Source organism: Rhinolophus sinicus, chromosome 9 (genome assembly GCF_057876585.1).
Source record: "Rhinolophus sinicus isolate RSI-liver-muscle chromosome 9, RSI-T2T, whole genome shotgun sequence".
In the NCBI taxonomy this organism is placed as follows: Eukaryota; Metazoa; Chordata; class Mammalia; order Chiroptera; family Rhinolophidae; genus Rhinolophus; species Rhinolophus sinicus.
In genome coordinates this window covers 19,228,805-19,249,942 of record NC_142509.1, presented here as the reverse complement: position 1 = coordinate 19,249,942, position 21,138 = coordinate 19,228,805, and the positions used below count along the sequence as shown (strand labels likewise).

The window sequence follows — 21,138 nt, the reverse complement described above, 5'->3', positions numbered from 1 at the left end:
AAGGAACTCTGGACTTCCCTCTGCACATCTGCCCCTCCTACTCTCGTCCCTGTGTCCTGAATAGCAGCTTCACCCTAAGTGCTCAGGTTGACAAACATGGAGTCATGTTAGACTTTATTCTCTCTTACACCAGTCCATCAGGGGGAAAATGTATTTGAAATCTGACTCCTTGATCAGCTCTGCCTCTAGGTTCATGCTGCCATTGTCTCTCCCCTAGATTAATTATAACAGCCTCTTTTCTGGGCTCCTTCCTTCCATCTTTGCTCCTCATATCTATTCTCAACAAAGCAGCTAATGGGAGCCTGTTAAAACTTGAGTTGGACCATGTCACTTTTATGTTTAAAATCCTCTGGGAGCTCCCATGTCACCCAGAATGAAAGCCCAGCTGTTAAATGGCCTGTGTTAGGCCACAGATCATCTACAGCTCCTTACCTCTCTGGCCTTGCCCTTCAGGACCCGTCTCCAGTTCTAGCCAATGTCCTTAAACAGGCAGCTGTGCTCCTGCCTCAGGGCCTTTGCTCCTGCTGCTCCAGCTGCCTGCGGGCTCTCCCCAGAGAGCCCAGGGCGTGCTCCCTCGCCTCTTCTGGTGTTCCTCAGATCTCCTCTTAGTCTACTCCAACTGCCCAAGTGCTTAGCACTTCCTGTTAACTTTCCCACCTTTCTTTTTTTCTGCAGTACTTATCATTGTTTATTATGCTAGAAAATAACCCCCTATTCATTTTGTTTATTCTCTTCTTCTCAAAAGGATGTTAGCTTCATGAGGGCAGGGATTTTTATCTGTTTCACTCACTAATGTATCCCTAATATCCAGAACAGTGCCTGGGCCATAGGTGGCAATCGACATTTATATAGTTATTGAATTAATGAATGGTGACTTTTTGACCTATCTTTTCATTTAATAATGTACTAGTGTCTTCCCTGGGTCTATATAAACTTGGGTAGGTAGATATAAATATTTTATATTTATGTGTAATTGTGTAATATTATATGTATATTCCACCATTGATGTGCCATATTATTGGGCAGTTTAGGTTGTATGTAATTTTTCACTATTATGATAAATGCAGTGAACATTCCTAACAGTAATAGCAATACATTCCCAATAGTATCATTATTTGAGTACTTATTATGAGCCTCTTCTAAGATTTTTTTTGCCTTATATTTGTTGTTGCTAAGATGTTTGATGCCCATGTGTTCTCAACTATGTCTTATTAGAGCCTTTTACCTTTTATAGTTATGACAACAAAACCTTTTTGTCTTGCTTAGTGCTTTTGGTCTTAAATGCTATTTTATCTTAAGTTAATGTTGTCAGTGCTGTTTTTTTGTTTGCTTTTTTGTTTGTCTTTACCTAAAAGGCTTTGTTATTTTCTTGGTGATTTGGTTTTAAATGTATCTCGTGTCAACAGCATAATAGTTGGATTTTTGTTTGGAATTGAATGGCTGTCTCTTTTTAATTAAAAAGCTAATATTGGTTTAGGAGGGATTTTGTTCATTTTGAATGCCTCTGGGATTTTTTATTTTGAAAGCCACAGATGCTGGTTGTAAAAAAAATAAAAAGTTACAGTCCAAGTGTAGAACTTGAAATTTTCTCCCCATTCCATCTCTATACCCATAATTCCACTTCCCAGAAGTATTCTGTTTTATATATGCTGCCAGCATCACTCCTGTATATAAACATATATGTGCACAAGTGTGATGTGCACACATAAAATTTTAATGAGGTATTATACATATTGTTTACCATATCTTTATTACTTAATAGATTTTCTTTATTCTTTATTTATGCTATATTGTACTTCATTGTACCTTAGTATTTTAACCAGTGTCTTATAGACAACCAGAGTGTTAATATTTTAAAATTATTTCTAAATACTAATGGAATTTCACTCCTGCTAGTATTTTTGCATTAGGAAATTGCAAGTAAATCAGTGGAGCTTGTGGAGGGTGGCAACATGAGAATGGCTATTCTACCTTTTTCATGTTCTCCGTCTTCCCTTGGCTTCTAATTTATGGTTAGGTTTTATGTAGAAGAGACATGAATGGAAATTCTGCCCAGGGAATAATCCCTTTTGAGAAACTATAAAATTCAGTTTGAGTTTACATTTGTGAAAATTAATTCTTGGACTTGGACTAAATGTTCTGATATAGAATCATCTTTTGATTATCAGATAGGTACTTCTCTTTTTGCTTCAAATATTGGCACTGGCCACTTAATGGGCCTGGCTGGAACAGCAGTGACTTCAGGAATTGCTGTTGGGGCCTTCGAGTGGAATGTAAGTAATACCTTTGTAACAACTAACCTCCACCTTTATCATTGTCCAAATAAAATTCATAACCATAAAACTTGCTTTCAACCTTGACTTCTTGAGAAGTCATGGAAGAAAGGAACCGAGTCTTTGATTTCTCAAAAAAATTGTGCTAGTTTTCCTTCTTCTAAGTAAATTAATTTTATATTTTAAGGACCATAGGACTACAGTAAGCATAGAACTGTTAGGAGACTAGTCAGGTATGTAAAAGGTCACACCATGTTCCCCCGAAAATAAGACCTAGCTGCACCATGAGTTCTAATGCGTCTTTTGGAGAAAAAAATTAATACAAGACCTGGTCTTATTTTAATATAATATAAGACCAGATCTTATAATACAATATAATACCCAGTCTTATATAATATAAGACCAGGTATAATATAATATAATATAATATAATATAATATAATATAACATATAATATAGGGTCTTATATATAGTATTTATACACACACACATATACATACAGATATAAACATATATCTGTATATATCTGTTATATATATCTGTTATATAAATATATCATATATCTGTTATATATATCTGTAACATATCTGTTATATATAAACATATATATGTTTATATCTGTATGTAATATGTGTGTATATACATGTATGCATATATATATATATTTATATGTATATATTTGCAGTGTATATTGAGAATGGGCTTACCTGAGCTGAGCTCATTAAGATATTCAACTAGCTACTACAACAGTCCTAATTGATGTCCTAGGAATACCAAGTTTCCACTATAAAACTTATAAAATGGGTTATTTATTTAATCAGTGGTATATATTTATTATAGGATTTGTTCATCTAAATTATAAGTTTTATGTTAATTAACCTATCTCTATATAAATCATCTGGCCTTTTTTGGGGGGGGTTGGATAAATCAGAAAGCTCCCTACATTCTGAGTCTCATCTTTCCCCCTATAGACTACAAAAATAAAGAATACTTTTAGCAGAGTCAATTCCAAACCTAATACGAAGCCCTTGTCTTTACCACCATTTCCTCTCAGAATTTACTAGCATCTCCTTCATATATTCAACTCACCTTACCCCTTCTTTGTAAATAAAGCCAGAGCCAATTTTTCACTCAATTTCAATAACTTGTTTGAAATTTTTATATAGTTTCTCTCCCATTTATCTGGTTTCTGATTTTTCTTTCCTTTTTTTAAACTATCTTTCATATTTCATTATAAGCCACCTTCAGTCCTATCTGGAAGTGAGCAAACAATAAATTAAAAATAAATACCTTGAAAACTTGCTCAGTTAACCCACCACAATTAAGAATGTACCTCATTATAGGTAAAGATCAAGTACCTGTCAGTTAAGTTTATTGTACTGGAAGGTGGATGCTTGGGCTGTTATTTGTAAGGTTCCCAATAGTGATACCTCAGTTAGGCTCAAAACAGATAGTAACTGAGCTTGCATCTCATTCAGGAGCATGACCTAGATGGAACTGTGATGTAATTGTTCTTGGTTTCAGGCTCCATTTCTGCTCTGTGTTCTTGGTTGGATATTTTCTCCTATTTACATTAAGGCTGGGGTGAGTGTCCATTATCATTTACTCTATTCTCTACGATACTTTTTCTTACAAGTATTACATTTGTCCATAAAAACATCCTGGAAGATAAGTTCAACTTCTCAGCCTTTTGATCCTTGTACTGACTTCCCTAAATCCTGAGATTAACATTAGTCTACCTTGGGTAAACAGACACCAGTAACTGCCTGCTGTTTCACTGTGGACCTTACTCAAGAGTTTGTCTCTTAAGGCTATTTTAGAAAACATTTTAAAACTTTATTTAAAAATAAGACCTAAATAAATCAAGAGAACAACAATGTTAATGATTGGAAGACAATATACTAAAGGTGTTAGTTCTCTCCAAATTGGTCTGTGAATGGAATGAAATCCCAAACAAAATCCAAACAGGATTTTTGAGGAACTGCCAATCTGTTCCTCAGGAGACAAAGACATGTCAGTGACATGAGAGAGGAGAACAAAGAGACCATCCATGCTGCTCACTGCAGGGATATGTGGAGTGACATCATCAACGTGGCAAAATAAGAGCTTCCTACTGACTTCCCCCAAAGAACACAGCAAGTTAGACTATCACCCACAGATGAGAGGGCCTTTGTGGAAGTGGAGAAGTTCTAGTGCTCTGCTAGAGAAAAAAAAATGAGTTTCGCCTGTGTCGTCTCTCCCCCAAGGTGGCACAGCTTAGTACCAAGAGACCTTCTCAGCCTAAGATTTCTCCCATGGCAAAAAGTGAGAGCATGGAGTAAGTGCCTGGCTACTGCCATTGTTCAGAGTGCTGCCAAAAAGATGTGTTTTTCTACCCCATTCAGAATACTGATGTTTGCTCTATGACTAGGGGGCAGGAAGTGGCTGAGAGAATAGCAACCAGGGCGCTCAGATGGCGTCGAAGGAATATGGATCCTTCTAATTGCTCTGCAGACTATTAGAAAGTCTGCCAATGACCCACTGGGAACTTCTAACCTGCAGATCCCCCCAGCTGGTCCATAGGCACCCCGACATTCTGCACGCCTCACCCACATACACTTCCACCCTGATGGTGGCAAGAAGGAGCCTTTGCAGAAAGGTAGTGAGCATGCACAGAAAGCCAGCTTGACTCTGTGGGATTGGGAGAAAGCACACAAATTTGAACACCCTTGGGAAAGCAAGCAAACAGGAGGCTGGCAGCACTCAGCCTGGCTTTGCAGTATCAAGAGAAAACATATTATCTTTAGAATTGCCCCACATGAGGGAACAAGAAGTGTGGAGCAGGTTTATCCATAGAAAAGGTCTGAGAAAGCCTCAGAATCCCTAGTAGGGCTGATGGGAAGGTATTTCTCTTCAAAAGCCAGTCGGTAAAGACTAGACATGACTGCTTCCTCAAATGCAAAGGCAGCAATGCAAGATTTCAAGGAACGTGAAAAATCAAGGAAACATGACACCACCAAAGGAACACAATAATTTTCCAGTAACTGACCCAAAAAAATGGACATCTGAGATATACCTGATAAAGAATTCAAAATAGTTGTTTGAAGGAAGCTTAGTGAGCTACAAGGAAACACAGAAAGGCAATTCAACAAAATAAGGAAAACAAGAAGTTTAACAGAGAGAAATCATAAAAATAACCAAACAGAAATTCTAGGGCTGAAGAATACAATGAATGAAATGAAAATGTAATAGAGAGTATTGACATCAGACTGAATCAAGCAGAAGAAAGAATCTGTGAAATAGAAGACAAGTCATTTGAAATTATCCAATCAGAAAAGAACAAAGAGAAAAGAATGAAAAGGAGTGAAGAAAGCCAATGTGAACCATGGGGTGGGTACCATTAAGAGAAACAATCTACATTATTATTGGAGTACCAGATGAAGAGAGAGGATGGGGCAGAAAGCTTATTTAAATAAATAATGGCTGAGAACTTACTAAATCTTGGGAGAGATTTATATATCCAAGATCATGAAGTTCATAAGTCCCCCCCCCCCCGCCAAATTTCTCCCAAAAACTATCTTCTCCAAGACACATTACAATAAACTGTCTAAAATCAAATACAAAGAGAAAAATTTTAAAGCAGTAAGAGAAAAAAATTCTTCATATACAGGGGAAGCCCCACAAGGCTATTAGTGGATTTCTCAGCAGAAGCCATGCAGGCCAGGAGACAGTGGGATGATTTACTCAAAGTGATGAAAGAAAAAAACTGCCAAACAAGAATACTTCACCTGGCAAAGTTGTCCTTCAGAAATAAAGGAGAAATACTTTCCCAAACAAACAAAAATTGAAGGACTTCATCACCACTATAGCTGCCTTACCAGAAATTCTGAAAGGAGTTCTTCAAGCTGAAATAAAAGGCTGCTAATTACTAACATGAAAATATACAACACACTGGTATAGGTAAGTATATAGTCAAATACAGAATATGCAAATACTGTAATACGGTAGTATGTTAATCACTTAACTCTAGTTTAAAGGTTAAATGACAAAACTTAAAAATAACTATAGTTACAATTATTTGTTAATGGATACATAATATAAAAAGAGGTAAATTGTGACATCATAAACATAAAATGTTGAGAGGAGTAAAAAGGGTAGAATTTTTGTATGCAGAGTTATCAGCTTAAAATAGACTATTGTATCTATGAAATATTTTATGTAAGCCTCGTGATAACCACTGTAGTAAAAACCTACAGTCAATGGATGACTTCTCATCAGATACAATGGAGTCCAGAAAACATTAGAATGAGAGTCAAATGCTAAAACAAAGAAAAAACTCAACCAAAACTTCTATATCCAGCAAAAGCATTCTTCAAAAATGAAGGTAAAATATATACAAATATTGAATTATTATGTTGTATACCTGAAACTAATATAATATGTCAGTTACTTCAATTAAAAAAACTTACTGCAAAAAATTTTGAAGGTGATTGAGTAGATAAACGTTCCTTACCTAGGACCAAAAGTACAAACCATAAAGGAAGAAATTTATATAATCAGACTTAAAAATAAAATTTGAAACTTTAACTCTTGGAAACATATTTTTAAGAAAATGAAAAGTCAAGATAAAGACTGAGAGGAAATATTTGTAGGATATATATACAATATAAAGACTTGTATCCAGAATACATTAATATGTATATATTTTTCTTTAAAAAATCCTCTAATAACACAATAACGTGAAGAAGGTTTGAATAGACATTTCACCAAAGAAAATATGTAAATGGCAAATAATCACATGAAAAGATGTTGACTATCATTGATCATTAGGTAAATGCTACTTAAAATAAGATACCGCTGCTCATTCACTAGAATGGCTAAGATTAAAAAGAATGACGTTAGCAAGAGTTGGAGTGGTTGTGGAGCAACTGGGACTCTCATACATTTCTCAAGGGAATGCAGAATGGTGCGGCCACATTGGAAAACAGCTTGGCAGTTTCTGAACAAATTACACCTTACGATCCAGCCATTCTATTCCTAGGTATAGATATTTACTTTCCCCAGAGAAATGAAAACACATGTCCACACACAAATTTGCACACAAAGGGTCATAGCAGTTCTATTCATAATAACCAAACCTAGAAAAAATCTAAATTGGAGTAGAATGGATAAACACCATGTGATGTGATACACTACTCAAAACTAAAGAGGAATTATGGAACCACGTGGCTAAATCTCAGAAACATCATGCCAAGTGAAAAAAGTGGGACATAAAAAAGTACATACTGCATGATTCCATTTATTTAAAACTCTAGAAAAGGCAAGTCTGTGGCAGCAGCTGATACTGGTTGTCTGGGAGCAGCGGTGAGATGAAGGCCTTGACTCTGCCTTAGGGGGCTTTGTGCGGGTATTGACAATGCTTTATGTCTTGAATGTGGTGGTGATTACACAACTGTATACATTTCCCAAACTCATAAAACTTTATACTTCAAGGGAGAGAATTTTACTGTATGCAAATAATGCCTCCTGAAGCGGTTAAAGTTTAAAATATTTGTGGAGAGGTCATTAAAAATGTGAGACTTATTTGCCGTGCACCCTAACACTTGCAATTGTGAAGCCATAATCCCAGGAAAATTACCTCAGATTGCGACTGCATTTTGAGATAAGGTCTTTAAAGAAATTAAAATGAGATTATTAGGGTGGGTCCTAATCCAGTGAGACCTTATAAGAAGAAGCCATTTGGACACAGACATGTACAGAGAAAAGAGGATATGAAGACATAGGGAGCAGACAGCCATGAACAAGCCAAGGAGAGAGGCCTGGAACAGATCCGTCCCTCAAGGCCCTCAGAAGGAGCCAACAAGGCTGACATCTTGAACTTCCAGCCTCCAGAACTGTGAGGCAATACACTCAGTCAGTCTGCCATACTTTTTTGTGGCAGCCCTAGCAGACTAACTCAAGTAGCAAGTGTAAAACAGCTTAGAGCCAGACTGAGACAGTGAGCCGTATATGACAATATATGATTACAAACCAAGTCAAAGATGAAAATAATAAAAGCTGTAGGCATTTAGGAGAGGGCATGTGGTCCCTGTCTTCACAAGCCCCCAGGGAAGTCTTCATAAAGCAGATGGGATTTGAGTTAGACATGAGTGAGGTAGGCGGACAAAGAGCATATGAGGCCATTTGGGACAGCATATGGGACAGTATTCATTTAACAGTTATTTATTCACCTCCCCTGAGCCAGGCACTGTGCTCGGGTCCGGGAATTGAATGAACAAAGAGGGCACACTCCCTGCCACTGGGGGACACACAGCCTGAGATGATGCAGGTAGAAATGAACAGGATTGTTTGAGACCCCAGCACGCACATGAGCAGCGTTGACACAGAGTCAAGTTCTGTCAATCTTGAGCACTTGTCATATTTGTAGTATGTGATAAAGCATTTGACTTTGCACTGTGATTATTTCACCAAAGTGATTAGTCATAATTAGACATTTTCAATTGCTGGATTTCCTTCTGCATTCTGAAGACGGCACAGGAAGCTAGATGCCAAGCTTCTTGAAGACCGTGGTAGTGCCTGTCCTTTCTTAGTTCTCTCATCGTAACAGGTGCCATATAATGCAAAGCCACAGGCAGCGACCTTGCACCCTGTCTTCCTGGGCCACTCCCACCGTCAGCTGCATCTCTGACAACCAGCACTGTGTGACCAAGGCCCATCCCTTTGGGTCTGCCTCCTCTGGCACTCTGTCTGACAGTGACTTCTCCTGTTGCTCATACAGGTGGTGACAATGCCAGAATATTTGAAGAAGAGGTTTGGTAGCTACCGGATTCAGTTCCTTCTCGCTCTTCTGTGTTTATTCCTCTATGTCTTCAATGATATCTCAGTAAGTTGTATAAAAGCCAGCCCGCGAAAGAAAACAATCAAAAATCAATAGGCCGGACTAGGCTGATTTATCCCTGCAGTTCACTCTAGGGCCCCATAAGTTACTTGTTAGCCTCTGCTATCTAAACCAGAGTAAAGAAAAAAGTAGCTTAATAATACTTTGCAAAAAATAAAAAGCGGAGGCATCTTCTCTGCCTCCCAAGCCTGGATTACAGGTCCTTCCTCTGTATTCCCAGAGAACCTTGTGTTTACTCATGTCATATCATAAGGTAATGTCACTCCCCTGCTTAAAACAATCCAGGAATTGTTTACACCACCCTTACAAGAAAACCTGAACCCCTTGTTAGGACCGGTAAGGACTGTCTTGTCCTAGCCCCTGCTTCTCTGGCCTTGTCCCCTATAGTCACTGTGCTTTAGCCACACTGCCTGCCTTATTGTTTCTCAAATCCAGCAAGCTTATTCCCACATAAAGCCCTTGACACCTGCTCTATACCGTGTCTGGTATGTTCTTCCCCCAGATTTTTCAAATATCACTTCCTTGGAAAGGCCTTCCACAGATGTGCCACTCAATCTCTACTCCATTACTGGCTTTTTATTTTCTTTGTAATACTTGTCACCATATGAGAGGAATTTATTTTTTTCCTTGCTTGTTAGCTGTCTTCTCCACTTTGGTGTAAACTTCTTGTGGCCCAGGACCTTGTCTGGCTTGTTTACTGCATTGTCCCCTGTGCTGAGAACATGTTTAGCACATAAGGCACTCAATAAATGTTTTTTTCTTGAATGATCGAATGAGTGTCACTTATCACATTGCATGGAAATTACCTGTTTAGTGCTCTGTCTCCTTCATTAATTATAAACTACTTAAAGATAGTGACTGAATTTTGGTAACCCTTGTGTCTTCTGAACCCCGCTAAATATCTATCACATGATTAGTAAAAAACATGGATGGATGAATGTAGGGGGAATCTCTGCCCGTTGTATCCCTGGCTTTGGGGACCGAAATAACAAAGCAAGAAGTTAGCCCATTAAATGAAGGGCAGATGCTTCAAAATCACTCTCAACTAAGCCAGGGATCAAAAAATCCAGGCCAATCCTCCTAGTGTTCTGCTTTGTACAGTCCTTAAGCTAAGAATGGTTGTTACAATTCTAAAAGGTTGTGAGAAAACAGAGACCGTGTGTGGCCTGCAAAGCCTACAGTATTTACCATCTGGCCCTGTACAGAAAAAGCTTGCCAAGTCTTAATAAACTGTTCCCTTTGCCTTTTCTCAATGGCAGAACTGCAGAACAGCTCACTCTCTGAGCACACTCCCCACTCTGAGGCTCCAGGAAGGAAGAGGCCCCGTTGTATTAACTGGATTATTTGGGTCAATTCAAGCCCTAAAGGCGCTGACCTTGGCTGAACTTGTGGGGCACAAGCCTTATCGCCCAGCAGAACTTGGGTAACCCTCACCCGATGTCCACTAGTGATGGAGTGAATGTGCTCACCACAAATGGCTTCTAAGATCAGTGTTTTCATGGAATTGCTGTCGATTGAGCTGGAAACGAAAGTGCAGGCTGCTGTCTTTGTACTCATTTCAGCTGGAGATCAGCACTGGTGCCATGTTCATGAGAATGGTTTTGGGGTTGGATGTTTACCTGGCCACCATAGTCTTGCTGACAATTACTGGCATTTATACCATCACAGGTGAGGTTACTCCAGCCACCCAGGTATTTCTATTGACACAAAAACTCTACTTAGTGGAGTCCTTGCAGATATTAAGGCAGGAGCCTTCAGCTTTACCATTTTGTCTAAGTCTGTAGATCACATTCCTGAGGCCTGGGGGTGGAGAGAACAGTGAAAATAATCAAGACAGGGGTGCCTAAATGGAGTCCTACCCCTAGAAATCAGATCGGGCTGGTGGGGCCTTTCCAGAGGACAGCACACTGCCTGGTAAAAGAGTGGGAGCTCCGCACAAAGGGAAGGATGGGGAGGCAGCAACTTCAGACCATCCTGATCACCTAGTAACCTGGTCAGGTCATTAGATGGGATCTTCTGTGAAGGCAGCTCTGTCCTAGACAATCTCTGCCTGGATTTTGAAAGTGAGGGCTCTCGTATGTTTGTTTCCAGCCACAACACAAATCTTGGATGCTAGTGAGTGTTCCTGGCCATTCACCACAGTCTAGTGGAGAGAATCAGGGTTGGGAATGGAATGCACTCAACCGATGGTCCTCAGTGTTAAAGAGTGGGGAGTGGTTTTTCTTCCCAGGGGACATTTTTGGTTGTCACAACTGGGGAGTGCTACTGGCATCTAGCAGGTAGAGGCCAGGGATGCCACTGTTGCTTCCAAACAGATTTTAGGAAAACTACCAGGTTTTTTCCCCCTTAGAAAAACTATCAGGTTTTTATTTTTTAAAAATGGAAAGTAAAGGGAAATAGGAACACAGAAGGGTTGTATAAGAATCCAACAAAAGATTGTGACAGATATTAACGAGAGAACACAGGATTCCCGAGACTAAGCATAAGTAGTTAGAAGACCCACTGAATTTAAGGGAGAAAAGGTGTGAATGTGGAGATCTGGGAGGAAACAATATGTAGAGCAGGATGCTGAAGCACCTTTCAATGGAAAGACTCAAATGTGGCTTTTATTCTTCTTTCTCTGGCCCATTCAGGTGGTTTTGCAGCTGTGGTTTATACCAATGCCTTACATGCTGGCACTATGGTTCTAGGATCAGCCCTGCTGACGGGCTTTGGTAAGTAAAGCTTGAGAAGACTGGGCACTATGGGTGGGATCTTTGAATCTGATCGCTGCCTGGGGCCATTTCAGCACCTTCACCTCACAGATGAGGAGACTGAGGCCCTAAGAAGCCAAGAGCATTATCCAAGGTCATGCTGAAAACTGGGGAGGGAAGTTCTGCTCACTCGAGAAGAAAGGAATAGGAGTGGCAATGACAAGCTCTAGTGCTTTAGAACAGCAGTCAAGAGTGGTCCGCCACTCTCATCCCCCTTCTGTGCCTCTGTCCATGCTCTTCCTCTCCAGTTAGAAGCCACTCTCCTTTTCATTCACTCAGTTAAATCCGTCTGTCATGGTCAATGGAAGATCATCCCCAAAGGTGTGATTCTTTGATTATTTCATCTGCACATCTTTCTTCTCTGGACTTTCATCACTGCCACATTGTTCATTGATTGTGTCACTGATTGTTCACTGATTGTATCACATGAATAAATCATGCACTGCCAGATCCAAAACTTCTTGAGAACCAGAACCATCCCTTATACGGTGTAGCTGGGGGTACATGGGAAGTTATTCATTCATCAAAAAAAAAAAAAAGAAAGAAGTGAAGTAAAGGGAAACTGGGCCATAGAAGGAAGATAAGAATCCAACCAATTATTAAATAATAAGAATGAAAATAATCGCTGATATGAATTGAGTATCAGGTACAATGTAGGCCTTTATCTGTGTTGCCTCTGTGATCCTCACAATCGCCTTGAGGCATAACTACTGTTGTCCCCATTTTATACATGAAGAAACTGCATCTCAGTTAAAGAACTTGCTTGCAGGACACACCAAGAGCAGGACTCAGAGCTGAGTCTCTTTAACACCAAAGCCCACTATGTGAACTCACATATTACAATACCTGTAATAGCAAGTACACTTAACCTTAAAAGAGACGTTTCCTTCCACTCGCTAGGAGTGTGACCTTAAAGGTTGGTGTTATACGCTGCTCCATGGATAAGAGATGGGTCTTGGCTCAGGTATTGAAATGATATGTGAGTACAATTGAAGGATTACGGTTCCACGGAGCATGTTGTGAGCCCCATAGAATGAGAAAAGATGGACTCAAACAGAAACACACAATCTTCAGTCTTACCATTCAGTAAGCATTAGTGCGCCATGAAGTATACTTAATACGGTGTTGCTGGAACACAAAATATATGTCAGGCATGATCCAAGGAATTTTTAAATGAGCTGAGAAGCAGTGACTAATTTGAGTGACACAGCCATAAACTGTAAAACACATTGAGCCATTGTGTTTCATTGTGTGCTAATATTAAACATCAACATTTTTTAAACCTGCCAAGTCCACCCAAATAGTTGAAAATGACATCCAATTAAACTTTAGGGGCTGGTGAGATATTCCATTTAATGTTAGCAATTATATTTCTAAACACTTTTATAATCTTTACTATTATAGACTGAGTGTCTGTGTCCCCTCAAAATTTGTGTGTTGAAATCCTTACCCTCGATGTGATGGTTTAGAAGGCAGGGCCTTTGGGAGGCTCTGCCCCCATGAATGACATTAGTGCCCTTATAAAAAAGACCGTAGGGAGCTCCTTCATTCCTCTGCCATGTGAGTGCACAGTAGAAGACGGCCGTCTGTGAACCAGGAAGTGGTCCCTCACTGGACACCAATTGGACAGCACCTTGATCTTGGACTTCCCAGGCTCCAGAACTGTGGGAAGTAAATATTTGCTGTATATAAGTCACCTAATCTATGACATTTTATTATAGCAGCCCAAACAAACTAAGACATTTCCTGAGACATTTAATGAGATTTTTTTTTTATTTATTAAATTTATTGGGGTGACAATTGTTAGTAAAATTACATAGATTTCAGGTGTACAATTCTGTATTACATCATCTATAAATCCCATTGTGTGTTCATCACCCAGAATCAGTTCTCCTTCCATCACCATATATTCGATCCCCCTTACCCTCATCTCCCACCCCCCACCCCCCGCCCCCCTTACCCTCTGGCAACCACTAAACTATTGTCTGTGTCTATGAGTTTCTGTTTCTCATTTGTTTGTCTTGTTCTTTTGTTGTTTTTGGTTTATATACCACATATCAGTGAAATCACATGGTTCTCTGCTTTTTCTGTCTGACTTGTTTCGCTCAGCATTACTCTCTCAAGATCCATCCATGTTGTCACAAATGTTCCTATATCATCTTTTCTTACTGCCGAATAGTATTCCATTGTGTATATATACCACAACTTCTTTATCCATTCATCTATCGAAGGACATTTTGGTTGTTTCCATGTCTTGGCCACCGTAAACAAAGCTGCAATGAACATTGGAGTACACGTGTCTTTATCTCTAAATGTTTTCAGATTTTTTGGGTAGATACCCAGGAGAGGGATTGCTGGGTCATATGGCAATTCTATTCGTAATTCTTTGAGGAACCTCCACACTGCCTTCCATAACGGCTGCACCAGTCTGCATTCCCACCAACAGTGTATGAGGGTTCCTTTTTCTCCACAGCCTCTCCAACATTTGTTATTATTTGTCTTGTTGATGATAGCCATTCTGACTGGGGTGAGGTGATATCTCATTGTGGTTTTGATTTGCATTTCTCTGATGATTAGTGATGTTGAGCATTTTTTCATATGTCTATTTGCTTTTTGTATGTCCTTAATGAGATTTTTTAATTGGGACTTTCATGTTAGTTCTTTTGATAAGTAAACTATTATAAAGTAATGGCATAATTGTTTTCTTTTAAAAATATACAAGAACTTGTACATCGAAATGAATGTTATCCTTCCAATTAGTCACCATGGGAACCCAGGCACATGCACTTTTATTTGTAGGTAATATATACACAAGATAAACAACACAAAAGGTACACAGTGAAATCCTTGTTGCCCTCATTTTCTCAGTTCAACAGCACAGACAACCAGTGTTATAAGTTTTGTGACTATCCTTCCAGAGATAGTCTTTATATATACAAACATTTTAATCTATGAGACATACATTTTAATAGAATGAAAACAAAATTTTGTGCCTCTTTTTCCACCTCTGGTACTATATCATAAGCTGATTTCTATGTCAGTGAATAGAGATCTACTACATCGTTTTGTTGTTCTATTTGTAATAAACTTTTTATTGAAAAGTGCACAAAGTGGTGTGTAGCTAGGTGAAATATCACAAAGTGAACACATTCTTCTAACCAGCACCCAAGTCAAGAAGTTTTTTGTTTCCGTCCCTTCCAAACTTTATACATTTTGTTTCTTTTTCTTGCCTCATTACACTGGCCATAACCTTTAGTACAGTATTGAATAGAAGTAGAGACAGCAGACATTCTTGCTTCATTCCCAATCTTGGAGGGAAAACTTTGAATATTTCACCATTAAATAAAATACTTGCTGTCGATTTTTTGTAGATACTCTGTGTCATACTAACAAAGTCCCCTTCCATTCCTAGTTTGCTAAGATTGTTTATCATAAGCAAGTTTTGAATCATAGCAGGTGTTTCTTCCACATCTACTGAGATGATTATTTTTTGCGTTTATTCTGTTAACACAGTGAATTACATTGACTTGGTTTTGAATGTTAACTCAACCTTGCATTATTGGAATAAATACAGCTGTGTCAAGAGATATCCCAAATTCTTCTCCACACTAGCTAGAGAGTAGCCCCCCTTATCCGTGGTTTCACTTTCCATGGTTTCAGTTACCTGCAGTTAACTGCAGTCCAAAAATATTAAATGGAAAATTCCAGAAATAAAAAATTCATAAGTTTTAAATTGCACACCATTCTGAGTAGTGTGATAACATCCCACTTCATTCCACCTGGGATGTGAATCATCCCTTTGTCCAGTGAATCCCCACTGTATACACTACCCGCCAGTTAGTCATTTAGTAGCCGTCTCAGTTATCAGATCAACTGTCATGGTATTGCAGTGCTTGTATTCAAGTCACCCTTATTTTACTTAATAATGGCCCCAAAGCTCAAGAGCAGTGATGCTGGCAATTTAGATATACCAAGAGAAGCCATAAAGTGCTTTCTTTAAGTGAAAAGGTGAATGCATTACAATAAGATATTTTGAAAGAGAGACCACATTCACATAACTTTTATTATAGTATATTGTTACAATTGTTCTATTTTATTGTAGTTATTATTGTAAATCTCTTACTGTGCCTAATTTCTAAATTAAACTTTGTCATAGGTATTGTATGTATAGGACATATAGGATTTGGTACTATCAGCAATTTCAGGTATCCACAGGGGTCTTGGAATGTATCCCCCACTAATAAAGGGGAACTATTGTATTAATTTATATTCTCAACAATGTACGAGAATATATGTTTCCTAATCTCCCAGCTAACACTTAATATTTTAAGACTTTTAAAAAATATGCCCAATAGGTAAAGAAGAAAAAAGGTGTCTCATTTTTGTTTTAACTCAGTTTCCAGACACTGGTTAGGTTGAGCATCTTTTCATATACTTAGTGGCCATCTGTATTTCCTCTTTTGTGAATTACCTGTTCATAGTCTTAGTATATTTCTTTCCAGTAGTTTTTCCTTGGCTAGTGATATATAAGAGTCCTTTTTACATGATGTAAATCTCTTCTTTTAGTCTAACAACACATTAACTTGACTTCGTTCACATGAATTTTAAATTTTGAGGTCAAATTTATCAACCTTCTGTTTCCTTTTTGTTTCTTGTTTAAGAATGTATTACCTAACTCAAGTTCATAGTGACGTCCTCCTGTTGTCTTCTAATAACTATAGTTTTGTATTTCACCTTTTTAAAAATGCACATGGAATTCATTTTTAGAAATACAGTTAAGTATCTAATTCACTTTATAGTCACACAGTGTCCTTGTTTTGACCAGTCTTGATTCCAAGTGATTCTGAACCCATTTCAAAAATTAAGTCTGTATCAAAGGAACATGGCTTAATTGCCAAAATAAAAGTATTTTTCAGTTAAGTAGGTGGAATTAGGGTGTTCTAGTGCCTTTTAGAAAATATTTTTCTTTAATGTTAAGATTTTACACCACTTACGATACTGAGGGAGAAATGTCACAGGCTCTGAAGAAAATTTAAAATACGAAACTTCATAAATGTTTTGCTAGCACTGCAGGAAAGTCAAGATTCTTTTGGGACAGCCAAGTGGTTCAATTGGTTAGAGCGCAAGCTCTTAACAACAGTGTTGCCGGTTCGATTCCCACATGGGCCAGTGAGCAGCACCCTCCACAACTAGATTGAAGACAACGAGCTGTCCACCATCCAGTGGGGCTGCCGGATGTCTCAGTTGGTTAGAGTGTGAGCTCTTAACAGCAAGGTTGCTGGTTCAATTCCCTCACAGGATGGTGGGCTGCACCCCCTGCAACTAAGATTGAAAACGGTGACTGGACTTGGAGCTGAACTGCGCCCTCCACAACTAGGATGACTTGGAGAGGATAGGTCCTGGGAAAACACACTGTTCCCCAATATTCCCCAATTTAAAAAAATTAAGAAAAAAGGTTCTTTCAATAACTTGTGATAGTACTTTAGTTCAAAACTAGTATAAGCAAATAAATACTTTCTTGACTCACATAACTAAAAGTTCCGGGGGCACGTTACCTTTAGGCATAGCTAAATCCAGGGTTCTGCATGGACCTGGTAGACAAAAGTGTTTCAAACTGCCATACTAGCTGAGAACCACAAAAGAAAGAAGCAGGCTTTTTTGGTTCCTTAAGCAAAATAATTAATCCTGGAACAAATTCTGATTAGCTGAGCTTGGACCTCAAGTCCATTCTATCAGTCATTGCCCAATGGACAGCCTGGGTCACATACCCAACTGGAATGGTAGACAGTTTGACAAGGCCCACCTAAGCGACATAGGTTGGAATGCAGCTTGAAAGAGGGGTTCTGCTGCCAGAAGCAGGAGCAGTTGTTGCTGTGTACACAGCCACCAATGTCCACTATACTCTTCTTTCTCTTGGAAATAATTGGTGTGTTTTCTTAGGCACATACAGTCTTGACTATTGTCAGTCCAGTGCACTTTTTATATTAGATTCAGTTAATCAAATTGTGTCTTACTTTGTAATCTTGGTTCTTTAGACATGTGTTATTGTACACTTGAAGGTACTGATAAATGTTACTGTGTTTTTAAGCCTTTACGGAAGTGGGAGGATACCGGGAGCTACTGAATAATTACTTAAACGCTAAGCCAAGCATAATCCGTGAAGGAAACTGGACTGCCAAGCCAGAATGCTACCTCCCTCGCCTGGATTCTTTCCATATCTTCCGAAATCCCATCACTGCAGATCTCCCTTGGCCTGGAATCGTCTTTGGTGTCTCCATCGTCTCTTTGTATTACTGGTGCTCCAATCAGGTAATTAGACACTTTGCAGCCGAAGTGACTGTATTGGGGGCTGGTGGTCCCAGATGCATTCCAGGCTCCACTACAGTCTCTGCAACTGCAGGCAGCTGTGCGCCTGTCTGCATTCGGTGGTCGTTTCCCTTCCAATCTTTATTTATTGCCCAAATAACTTTATGTGAAATTCTGTTTAAAAGGAATTTCTCCCACAGTCCCATCTATAACACATGAACTGTTTTCTTTTTTTTTTCTTCCCTGTCATTATCTAAAAAGCACATTTTGGGGGTGGCCGGTTAGCTCAGTTGGTTAGAGCACGGTGCTCTTTGCAGCAAGGTTGCCAGTTTGAGTTCCACATGGGCCACTGTGGGCTGCACCCTCCACAACTAGATTGAAACAACTACTTGACTTGGAGCTGATGGGTCCTGGAAAAACACACTTAAATAAATAAAAGTTTAAAAACTAAATAAATAGAAACAAAAAGCACAATATTTTTGGATGTGAAAAATAAGTCAGCTCTCCTCGATTGAGTCAATATATTAAATGCAACCAATCAGTATTTCGGTTGGATTTTTTTAAAGGCTCAAACTTATTCTAAAAATTATATGGCTCTCCCTCAATTGTAGATCATTAAATAAATTGTGAAATATTCACATAGTGAAAAGGCAGTATAGAAATAAAAAGGAAGTGTGGCTACGTACAATAACATGGATAAATCTTCAAAGCGTGATGCCAATGAAAGCTAGATTATGAAGGCTAGGTACTATATAGTTACATTTGTGTAAAGTTTAACACAACCAATGCTAAGTTGTGTTGTTTAGGTATACAAATCAAGTGGCAAAAAACTTATAAAGAAAAGCAAGGAAGAAATAAGGTAGTCATGAAAGTGGTCATTTCTGGAACAAGGGAAGGGGTTAAAGTTAAGAAAAGAAGTACACATAGCAGCATTATTCAGTCACCAAAAGGGGGAAATGACACAAATATCCACTAACTAATAAATGGATAAACAAAATGTGTATTCATGCATTGGAATATTATTCAGCCATAAAAAGGAAAGAAGAACTGATACATGCTACAAGTTGGGTGAATCTTCAAAACATTATGCTAAGTGAAAGAAGCCAGACATAAAAGGTCACCTATGATATATGACCGAATATCTGGAATAGGCAAATCCATAGAAACAGAAATCTGATTAGTGCTTGCTTGGGTGTGAGGGGGGGAGGGATGCAGTGGCTGCTGAATGGATATGGGTATTCTGGGGCAATGAAAAAGTATAGAGAAAGGTGGTAGTTGCCCAATGTTGAGATGCAGCAAATGCTCCTGAACTGTTCACTTTAAATGGTTAATTCCATGTTTTGTCCATGTTTTGTGAATTTCAGCTGATTTTTTTTTTTAAGTCACAGAGAGGCTTCTGAGGTACCTGCAGTGTTTCATCTCTTGATTTGGATGGTGGTTACACCATATGCTCTGTCCTGTGATACAGTGTACTTTTGTGTGTTACATTACAATAAAAAAACAATTAAACATTTTGTGGAACAAGAAAATATCACAGATAGCTAACTCAAGTTTGAAAATGAAGAACCAAGGGGGAGAACTTGCCTGACAAGATACTTAAATGTCTATCAAGTAGCAGTAATAAAAACAATTTGAAATTTTCAAGAATAGACATATAGAATAAAGAGCTCAGAGACAGACTCATGTACTCATACTAATTTACTTTATATTCAAGGGTGCTCCATTAATCAATGGGGGAGATGCATACTCTTTGATGTTTTTAGGAAAACCAGTTTACTATTCGAAGTCACAAAACTTCATCCCTACCTAACATTTATACAAGGTGGACTTCAGATGGATTAAAGACTTAAACGTGAAGTGTAAAACTATACAATTAAGGGACGTTAATGTTAGAGAACGTTTTTGAGACAGAGGGGAGAATAAATCATATCAGTTTGTTCACATTCATATAAGGACTTTTTAACAAAGAACACCATGGACAAAGTTGGCAGATGACAGATTAGGAAAGAGTATTAGAAAAGTTTGTAACGAACGAAAGACAATGGCAAATCCACAAGAACAAGGAGCTCCAGTAGAAATGTGGGCAAATGATAATGACACGCAATTTATAGCAAAGGAAATTCAAATGAGTGTAAATGTTAACAAACGTAACATCCAGAGATATTGCAAAGTGCAATTTAAAGTCACAAGGAGACTGGCAAAAATTAGAATGCTTGATAATGCCAAGTGTTGGGGAGATATGGCTGTTGAGGAACCCTGTGCACTTCTGGTGCTGTCGGTTCTGGAAGGTAATCTGACAGTATTTAATAAAATTACGTATATTGTACTCTATGACCTAGCAGTGATGTTCCTGGGAATATACCTAAAAAATCTTCATGCGAGTTCACCAGGGACAATATGTAAGACACTGATCACAGTGTTGATTATGCCAGTTGCTATAAAGCGGATAGATGAAATGGGGGCAGGGTAATACTGTGGAATACTACGCAGCAGTGAGAAGCAGTGCACTAGATGTACACCTAGCAATGCTGATGGATCTTCAGAATATACCGAATGGAGGGACAAGAAACAAGATGAGATCTAGAGCACAATACGTGGATGTTCTCTGTAACGTAACTAGAAATTTGTATTCTTTCCCTTCTATTTATTATGTGTGTGTTTTTTGTTGTTGTTTTGTTGTTGTTTTTCCACAAAACTTTTATTGATGAAATTCAGAGTATAATAGTAATAATTGAATACAGTTTTTTTTGTTTTGTTTTTTGGTTTTTGGTTTTTGTTTTTGTAATACAATTCTAATAACAAGAAGAATGGAATGCTTTTGGGGGGAATAACATCAAAGTTAGTGTTCCCTTTCTATTGCAAATGTTCATGTTTATAAACCATTCATTGATTTATAAAATTTCCCTGTACATCGATTAACCTATTTTTA

The 21,138-nt window shown here is 38.4% G+C and overlaps 1 protein-coding gene across 5 annotated transcripts in view; it reads left to right on the top strand.

The window, feature by feature from the left end:
• Positions 1–21,138, top strand: part of LOC109433834 (sodium/glucose cotransporter 1-like) — an 87,510-nt gene that overhangs the window by 32,686 nt on the left and 33,686 nt on the right. For 4 of the 5 annotated variants that reach the window (XM_074321433.2, XM_019710356.3, XM_074321428.2 and 1 more), the window contains 6 exons: positions 2,169–2,273; positions 3,798–3,857; positions 9,031–9,135; positions 10,713–10,818; positions 11,784–11,864; positions 17,992–18,212. In XM_074321433.2, coding sequence (XP_074177534.2) covers positions 2,214–2,273; positions 3,798–3,857; positions 9,031–9,135; positions 10,713–10,818; positions 11,784–11,864; positions 17,992–18,212 — 633 coding nt within the window. In that variant the 5' untranslated portion in view covers positions 2,169–2,213. The remainder of the gene's footprint in view (positions 1–2,168; positions 2,274–3,797; positions 3,858–9,030; positions 9,136–10,712; positions 10,819–11,783; positions 11,865–17,991; positions 18,213–21,138) is intronic. The other variant, XM_074321429.2, reaches the window with a different exon arrangement.